The sequence below is a fragment of the Nematolebias whitei genome, chromosome 20 (assembly GCF_014905685.2).
Source record: "Nematolebias whitei isolate Nwh7 chromosome 20, NemWhi1, whole genome shotgun sequence".
Classification (NCBI taxonomy): Eukaryota; Metazoa; Chordata; class Actinopteri; order Cyprinodontiformes; family Rivulidae; genus Nematolebias; species Nematolebias whitei.
The window spans coordinates 39,570,036-39,579,563 of NC_056517.1; the positions used below are offsets into that span (position 1 = coordinate 39,570,036).

Consider the following 9,528-nt stretch of genomic DNA (forward strand, 5'->3'; position numbering starts at 1 on the left):
TAATAAAACGTGTCAACAGGTAAAATATACGCTGAAGGTAACTATTAGCTAAAACATTAGCTAGTAGCTAAATGTTAAAAAGCTAAAGGTTAAACATTAGTGTTATTAGCTAAATACAAAAATATACCAACTTCAGTTTATCTTTAAGAAAACATGAGCAGTTAGTGTCTTACCTGTTGCAGATAGCTCTCTGGACGACCTCATTCTGAAGGACTGAGTTAAAGGCTGGTCTCCTCCTCGGCTGTCTGTGGTTCCGTTCCGGCACCAGTAGAATCCGTCCGGGTCCAGGTCCTGTAAAGAGCGGAGCCGTTTTAAAGGGATATTCTGTATATTTGTTGGGATTTCTCATCTTCGTCCACGTTAACTCGTATTACTCGTTTGTTACGGGTTCTGAACCGAACCAGGTCTGCATGCAGAGCAGAGATGGACCGTTGGAAGCGAAGGTACGGGTCCAAAGGTTGGTTCTGATCCTGGCAGACGTTCATTCAGAACGCGGACAAACTAAAGTGTAGAAGTTTAATTCAGTTTTTCAAATGTGAAAAACTATAAAGCAGGTCCTGTTTGGATCAGCTGGACCTCCGTCGACTGTCAGAACTATCCCTTTAAGAAGCGGCTTCGTTTGGTCCAGTCGGTTCTGACTCGTGGATCCATCAGAACCGTTTCAGGTCGCAGCGCCTGTTAAAAGATGCTGAGACCTTGGATGACCCGGAAATGACTCCCGGTGTCATTAAAGCCCGTTGGACCTACCAGCTGTGTGGAGTTAGGACACTTTTAAAATGTCTGAACTGTCCCTTTACCTGCAGCACATCTGGCCAGGTGAGTGATCGTGTTGTTGTCTCTCAGGTGAGCACTGCGACGAGCACGTCTCCCACTTCAAGCAGCTGTTTGGGGACCAGGCGCTGATGAAACCTGCCACGGTCTGATGTCCAGGGAGGGCTGCACCTGTGGTGGGCGGGGCCAGAGGCTTCTCGTGTGGTGGGCGGGGCCAGAAGCTGCACCTGTGGTGGGCGGGGCCAGATGTCTGCTGTGTAAATACTGTAAAATATTTACTGACGTAACCTGAAATTATAAATAAAATATTGTCTTAAGGTTTTGTCTCTACCTGAACAGCACACCTGCTGAAAGGTGGGCGATCATGTACTATCCATTTTCCAGGTGTTGACCTAAAACCTGGTGTGGTAGTAGCTGAGAGTCTGGTTTAAACATTGGCAGGTGACAGGCATTCCTCGAGGGAGCCATTTTGAGACAATTTACCTTTAGCTCAGACTCCGGTAAAAACATTCAGTTCAAACCAACATCTAAAGTTAAAGTCGTCTGTTTTTATTCATCGTTGCCAACTTGAGTTGTTCTGGGTGTAGTTCAACCTCCAACCTTCAGGGGGCGATGCTGCTCCTGAAAAACTTCACATTGTTTTCTGCTGTCAGATTCTAAAGATTAAAACAAATTTAGCGCCGATTAAAGTTTAACATTTGATCCGATGGACTTTAAACATTTTAAATGAAGTTTTCATGTTTACGATTTTTCTCTTTTTTTTTTTTTTTAATTATTTTTTAACGTCAACGTTTGTCTTTGGAAAAGTTCCAGATGTCAGAACCAGACTTTAAACGATGTAACAGCAGCTAACAAAGTAAAATAGTTTTCAGTACAACTTCTCAGTCCTAATATTTTACACTATATACTACAAAATTTATAACCATTAAAACTACACAACCGAGGTAGAAATTCATGTAAGATTATTGAAGACGATGTAAATCAATGGTACAATTTGTGAAAATATAATTTTACCATCCTTTGTCAACTTTTCGAGTTTCATAAAGTAACAATTTATTGTAAAACTAAAGTAGAACATTTAATTTTATACGATGTAAACCATGTATTTGGTACAAGCCCCGACCCGGCCCCACATTTTGACCCATTCAGGTTTTTGTTCTTAAAAACCATTTGTTTTTTATGACAGATGTTTGTTCAGGTTCACCGTCGGAAAACGATTCAATCTTTTAATCGTTGTTTTAAAATGTTCAAGAGGAAGGTAATGGATATACAGCAGTTACATTTATGGATGTAATTACCAACTTCTACCAGAAGGTGACGAATAACTTAATTGTAGGAGGAGTCAAATATCAGACTCCGCCCTAAGTCGAGTAGGCGGAGCCACACTTAACTCCACCCCAAACTCACTACAGCTAAAAGTTTTGCTTAAAGATGGTAATTTACCCTTTCTTCTTCTTAAGTTTATTATTCTGAGTGCTGTAGTTTTTCTTTCTTCACCCAAACGAAAGCACAAAACGTGAGCCGTGTTGATTCACACACCTTTCCTTAACATAATCTTTATTGCTTTTTCTTATTGGGTTGAATACAGAGGAGGTTTACATCTCGACTCGGTGAAACACGGTCATGTTTCTAACAGGAAGAAGAAACGAGCTCAGAAAACGTCTCCAGAAGTGAATTAATGCTCTGAGGTCCAGCACGTCCTCTGCCGGGACAAGTTCAACAGAAGAAGATGGAGACAACGTTCTGCTTTTGACCACACGTTCTCCGTTAGGTAATGACAAGTTCACAGTCAAGTGTTTATGTAGTGATTGACAATTTTGAATCGATCTTAAAATAAAAAAAAAATCAGGACAAGTTGCGACTCAGGAAATCAGAACATGAAGCGTTCAAATCATGGATTTGTGAAAGACCCTGAGAGCGAGATTATAAATCATTTTTATACGTGTGAAGTGATGAGGAATGAGAAATCATCCTGAACTGAATGAATGAGATTAACATGCAAAAATAATAAAACCTAACCTAAAGCTCACCCTTTAACTGAACACGATGGATTTTCACAGTTTTATACGTCAGGAAAACTAAAACAGAACGAATCGACCCAGACCGTCTGATCTCAGCTCGTACAGGAAATCTACGTAAAGCTTTTGGAGTTTTATTGCTAATCTGAGTCTCACGCCGGCCCGCTACGGCAAGCCGGTTAGTCCACAACACAAACCACCGGTTCCTCACAACAGTTCTGCAGCATAAATGTGATATTTTTTAATACATGGCTTCTTCTCAAGTCGTCACAGACACTTCACACACACGCACACACACACACCTGGGCTCCAAATAAATACATTTAAAAACAGTCCACGTGCATTCGAATGGAAGTCCAGTATTCATATGGCCGTACGTCAACAGAACCCCAGAGGGTCCACAGAAAACAGGACAGAACCCGTTCACCACCAGAGAGAAGGGAGTTCCTCTAAAGATCCCAAAAAAAACCAATCGACTCCGAAAAACAGATTTACCGTTTGAACGCTAACAGTCGCCTAAACACAAAATTTATCGTCTTCGCTCTTAAACCAAAGGGTTGGAGGATCAAAACAGCAAACCTCTAAACAAAAATAAAAAATCTTGTTCATTTTTTAATAAATGCAGGAAGAAAATAAGAAAATTAGAATATCTTCAGGACAACAAACTGAAAGAACAGAAGCAGAAAGTTAGCTTGTTAGCAATGTAGCTTAATCACGTTTTAACATTTTTTAAGTTTACTTTTTGCTCTTTCCCAAAAATGTTATTTATTAAAAATATACATATTTAGAACTGTTATAAGACTGAATCAGAGGTACAAAATTTCTTTTTCACATTTTAGTTTTCTGACAAATAGAAATTTAGCTTCTTAGCTCAAAGCATGAAAGAGCTGAAAGTAGCTAGCTGTTTGGATTAACTTCTCATAAATTAGGTTTTTATATATAATATTTGTTTAATGGACTAAATTTAAGTGTTCAGTTCACAACTAATAAGATGTGAAAAAGTAAATGAATAAACAACCGAGAAGTTAGCCGCAGAAATCTAGCTAGTGCTAATACTAGCTAGTTAGCTCTTCAGATTTCAAGCTTTTTTAAAATAATGTGCAGCCTTTTTTATACCTCTGTGGTTATTTGTTAACGTGCACAGCTGTTTAATAGTAAAGTTAAATGATGATGTATAATAAAATGTAAAAAAAAAAAAGGGCTTATTTGGATTGTTAGCCAACAGCAAGCTGAGTTGGCTAGTTAGCCTCAGCACTCCTAACATCTTTACAATATAAACTTGTTTAAAAAGGATGACGTATTTAAATTGTATTTAGGAGAGTTATGAAACTGAAATCGGGGAACAAAATATTTTAGATTTGCTTCTTTTCAACATTTAAAAAGCTAACATGTAGCAGCAAGCTAGCTTCTTGGCTTGAGGCACTTTAGTTACAGATAGCGAATATAAAACTGTAACAACCAGTTGTTTAGTAAAGTCACAACTAACCACAAATTGTTCTATACGTACACATTTTGTAGCATTTTATAGCTCAAACCCGACTGTTTTAGCTTCTACTGTTTTTTGTTTAATGGCGGGTGTTGTTACGGTTTGTGTTAATTAGTTTTGGGAATCATAAACTTAGTGAACCAGCCCTCTCTCTCCTGAATGTAGAGCTTGTTAGTAGTTTAAACAGAAGGTTTGGAAGTCGTTAGTGCCAGTTTTAACGGCGGCGCTCCGTCGGACCTCGAACCACGATCAACCAGCGCCGCCTTACAGTTTTACTATGAGCCACTGAGGTTACGTTTACTTATGAGGTTGTCTGATATATAAAAAAATGTACAAGAAGCAAAATGTTCTATTCACACAAGAGAAAAATACAAACATACAGACTTATTACCCGTCCCTCTGGTAATAGCATCAGAACCACTAACCCAATGTCAAACCCCGTCCTGCTGGACATACGACTGGTTGGGTTGGCGTCACGGGGACAGTTAGCCCTTCTATAGTATTGTTTATTTGTGCAGCAGGTTAATACAGTTCAGGAACACAAACTAGTCCTTCTGTCTCCTACTGGAAACCAAGTAGGAGTATGATTGTCTTTAACGCTTGGAACGTCATGGCCAGCCCTAGGGTCCAGTTCGTTTCCAAAGAAAGGCTAAGGCTTTTAGCTGTTTGCACCGAGACGGACTGGGACCCAGAAGAAGTCCCCAGGCTAAAACTGAACCAGAGCCGTTCAAGGATAACTCAAAGTGCGCGGATAATACTGAGCAGGGATGGAATTAGCTGAACATGTTCGAAGCTAAGCATGAGCCAACAAACCAGAATAACCAACGGTTTAGTCGTTAAAAACTTTATCAACCAGCTAATTATAACTAGCTGGTGTTAGCCCCTTACCAAGCTATGCTAAGCTAATGTGTGCTAACTTGGCTCTTGATATTTTGCACAACCGAGTTATCCTTCACAGCTGCTGGTGTCCAAACTGAATCACAGCCCCGACCACTGTGTTTTGAAGCTACGTTAAAAAGTTAGCATTGGCTAGCTCTGATTTGGCCTCCAGTGGAAACCAGGCTAACAGAGCTCGTTAGCCGTGAGGAAGACGTAGGATTTAAAGGGCTGCACGCACGCAGAGCTGCTTTCACCACGTTTAATGCTCTTTAAGTTAAAAAGCAGACATTGAGGTAAAACTGCACCTGGGATAGAGATTAGCGGCAGTAGGTGTTAGCATGCTGGTGGCTGTCGTTAACGAACACTAGAGGGCGACAATGACGAGAAGGTAAGGGTCACGCACACACACAGGCACACACACAACAAAAAACTTTGATTTGTTCAGTTATTTAAAAAAAAATCCACAAAAACAAGAGTTCCCCGTCCCACACCTAAATATGGTGGATCTTCACCACACGCAGAGAAACACTCGACCACCACCGCCTGCACACATGGAATCAGCTGAAGGGAGTTCAAAACACTGTTTCTATTGTCGCCCTTTCAGGAGTTCGTCCGCACAGAACCGAGGCTTCAGACAAGTTCGTGTCTCTGTGCGAGCCGGTCCAAAGACGGCTACGTTACGAAGGCCAGCCGAAAAGCGGCCGACGTTTTTCCAGTTACTTCCGATGAGAAAGAGCGTCTTCTGTTTGCTGGTGAAACCGGGCTCGACCCGCCGAACGGCCGAGCTCGCTCCAAAGTACAAAAAAAAAAAAGAAGTCTTCAACCGAAACTGTTGAATATTGAATATCCAACAAAAATAAAAAGTTTTGCCTCGTCCCGTCTCGTTTTCGGCCTCAGCTCAGGCTTAAATACGGAAGAAGGATCTGCCGGTGCCGATCCAGTTTTTATTTCTGTCTCTCGGCGTCTTCCTCGAGTTGATCATCAATTCTCAAAACAACATCTAGAACAATAATAAATCATTTAATCATTTATTGCTGAAATATAGATTCCCCGCACAAAAATAGTAATCGTCTTAAAAAGCTATAAAATTAGATCCATCCTCGTAATAATCAGATAAAGATATTGCAAAAAAAAAAAAAGTCTCGTCGCAGTCGGACTAGTAGTTAAGGCACTTCAAGAACACGAGGTTTCCGCTCCGCCGCCGGGTCCATCCCCACCAGCGGGTCGTATGGCACTGTGGTGGTCGCTCCTTCAGTCCACCCCCACCAGAGGAGGCTCTCCGTTGGGAAGGAGGTGCTCCAGGGGGGGCTTGGTGTGGATCTCCAGCAGCCCCTGGATGAAGCCCTCTGCCGGGGGGAGGGAGGCGGCGTCTCCTGGAGGGGAGCTGGAGGCGGGGTCTTTAGAAGAGTCCGCTGCCATTTTTGATTCAGTAGCTCTCTGAGGGGAGTCAGTGGAGGGTTGTGGCGCTGCTGAAGCCCCGCCCATCTCTTTTGAAGCGGTCTGTGGACCCGGGTCCGGTCCTTGGGCAGCCTTCCCCACCGTGGACGAGCCGTCCCGCTGACCTTCAGCCTCCTCCTTGACCTCCTCCTCCTCCAGATCCTTAGCGCCTGCGCTCCCACACTCGCTTTCATTCTCAGAGGGCGGGCAGGTGGAGGTCGGGGTGGGGGCGGGGGAGTCTCCGTCCTCGCTGACGTCATCGTTGGCGCCGGAGGACCCGTCAGCCCCGCGAGGCCTCAGGTGGATCCTCTGATGCCGGACCAGACTGTGCTTCAGGGTGAAGGTTCTCTCGCAGGTCTGACACTGGTAGGGGCGCTCGCCTGGGGGGACAGAGACCAGATCCAGACCTTCATGAGCTGGACTCACCTCTGGCACCGGACCAACAGGTGTGTGTGTGCTCAGGTGTGTGTGCTACCTGTGTGGGACCGCAGGTGCCGGGTCAGGTCCTGCAGGGACCAGAATCTTTTCCCGCACTCGTTGCAGATCTTCTTCCTCTTGTCAACTCTCCCTCCTCCTCCTCCCTCTACAGTCTTTGGTTCTGACGCCTCCTCGTCGCTCCTCTCTTCCTTCTCCTCCTCAGACTCCCCTCGCTCTCCTCCTTCACTCTCTGCTCCTTTGGCCTCCTCCACCTCCATCGTCTCAAACTCCTCCTTCTCTTCATCTGCAGCTCTGCTCTCCTTCCCCGCCTCCTCCTCCTTTGCTGGTGAAGACTCCTCTGTAAGGGGCGGAGCCTCCTCAGACAGGTGCGCCCTCTCATGGCGGGCCAGCGTGGTGGCATAGCGGAAGGTCTTCCTGCAGACCTGACAGACATGTTTGTACACCGTGGGGCTGCAGGAGGATGAGGGTTTCTCCTCGGAGCTCTCCAGCGGCTCCTGAGGAGCCGAGGTAGAGGAGGGCGTTTGTTCTTCTTGAGGGGCAGAGCTTGAGGAGGAAGTGGAGAGCTTAAAGTCGATGAGCTTCCTGCCAAAGTTCAGGTCCAGACTCTTGTTGCTGTGACAGTCGTCATCGTCCGTGTTCTCCACCTGAAGGACACAAACAGCTGCCATTAGCCATGTGCTAACTAGCATGTTAGCTAACGGTAAAACGGGCCTTCAGGTGATAAGAACCAACACCTCCATCCTTCAGCCTGAACACTTTGTGTTCAGACAGTCTGGTACCTTGCTGCCCTCCTGAGGAGGTTTTTCAGGCGATCCTTTGGTCTCTGGCACCTCCTGCTGGTCCGGCTCCTCTGAGGTTTCTGCTTCCCGCTGAGCTGTAGCAGCTGGACTGGACCCTGCTGCACAAACCGACCCGTCCCATTTACATGGTTTTAAAAAACAACTGAATCACACTCTGGCTGAAAACCTTAAACTTTCAGTCTTTTTCTAAATATTGTTTTATTTCTTAAAGTTCAGTCTTTAGTCAAAACTGTGCTAAAAACATTAATTCTTCAAAATTAAATCCATTCTACGTATCGAGCTGTTTCTACTGGCTAACCTTGGCTTGGTTTGTGGGCGGGGCTTGGCTGTGTGCTTTCTTGAAGGGCGGGGTTATTAACACTGGGGGCGGGGCTTAAATCTGTGGACACAGCGCTGCCGAGGTCTGGATTATCTTGAGCAACCTGCTCCGTCTCCGATTGGCTCTCTGCAAAACAAACAGAAGAAGACGCGACCAGTAAGGAAAGAGTTTGATCGAAGGGTCACACGTTGAGGTTCAGGGTGCCGGACGGAGCCACGAGGAAAACACGAAGCAGCCAAAAACTCATTTCTAGACCGAAAATGGGATCATTTAAATTTTTACCTCACAGGTCACTTCAAATTATTCTGAAAGGGTCAAAGTTATGTTAAACAAATAAAAAAAGTTATAAAACTATTTAAATGAATGTAGTCATTTATGGTTATTCTGTCAATTATATATTTATTCCTTAAAGGTTTTAACAAAATGTTTGTAGCCTGAAACCTTGTAACGAGTTTAATCCCAGAGTTTTTGTTTTTAATCCTGTGGTAAATCTATAATCTGACACCCAGTGTGTAAACGTGCAGCAGATTATTGTCTGACCGGCGCTCTCGGGAGAGCCCTCGTCTCCCTCCTTTTTGGCGATGGCGCCGTTGCGTCGCAGCGTCCTGTGGGTGACGCCATGTTTGCGCAGCAGGTGGCGCTCACAGTTGGACTTGGTGGAGAAGAAGGCGTCGCACCGTGGACACGGGAACGGCTTCTGACCTGAAGGAGAGACAGGAAACGTTTCAAATGTTGTAGAAATACTACTACACTGATAAAATACTAACACTATACTACTAACATACAACTAGTATACCACTACTATACTATCACAATACTGCTACTATAATGCTGTCATACTATCAATCAATCAATCAATCAATTAATTTTATTTATAAAGCACCCTTCATACTAAAAGCAGCTCAAAGTGCTGTACAGAATTATAAACAAACCCACAAAAACAAACAATTGTATGGAACATGTAGACACTGAGCAGAGATGATCCAGTTCAGGAAATGCAGTTACAAAGTTATGGGTCTGCTCTGAAAAACAAGGTTCTCTGGCAGACTATTCCACGATGGGGGCCATAGTCCTGGACAGAAGCTTCACCGTGAGTGTGAGTTCTGACTGTTGGAACTGTTGGTGGTCTAGTACCAGAGGACCTTAAGGTCCGTGGGGGTTCAGAAGGTAATAGCAGCTCTGCAAGATAAGATGGTGCAAGACCACTGAGACATTTAAAAACCACTAAAAGAATCTTCAAATCAATCCTGAGGCGCACACGACTACTACTACTATACTATAACACTACTGCCATACCTATACAACTACCATACTTCTACTACACTACTAACTACTGCCATGTTACCATCATGTTACTCTCATGTTACTGCCATACTACCA

General features: G+C 44.0%; 2 protein-coding genes across 2 annotated transcripts in view; one reads left to right on the forward strand and one right to left on the reverse strand.

Annotated features, from left to right (window-relative positions):
* Positions 1-925, forward strand: part of rmc1 (regulator of MON1-CCZ1) — a 17,265-nt gene extending 16,340 nt beyond the window's left edge. Inside the window, exon 15 of the mRNA XM_037694014.1 lies at positions 844-925. Within this exon, the coding sequence (XP_037549942.1) occupies positions 844-923 (80 nt within the window). The 3' untranslated portion in view covers positions 924-925. The remainder of the gene's footprint in view (positions 1-843) is intronic.
* Positions 926-4,980: 4,055 nt separating this feature from the next.
* Positions 4,981-9,528, reverse strand: part of rreb1a (ras responsive element binding protein 1a) — a gene marked incomplete in the record, with an annotated part of 36,525 nt that continues 31,977 nt past the window's right edge. Inside the window, 5 exon segments of the mRNA XM_037694104.1 lie at positions 4,981-6,971; positions 7,067-7,673; positions 7,809-7,927; positions 8,128-8,274; positions 8,689-8,850. Coding sequence (XP_037550032.1) covers positions 6,406-6,971; positions 7,067-7,673; positions 7,809-7,927; positions 8,128-8,274; positions 8,689-8,850 — 1,601 coding nt within the window.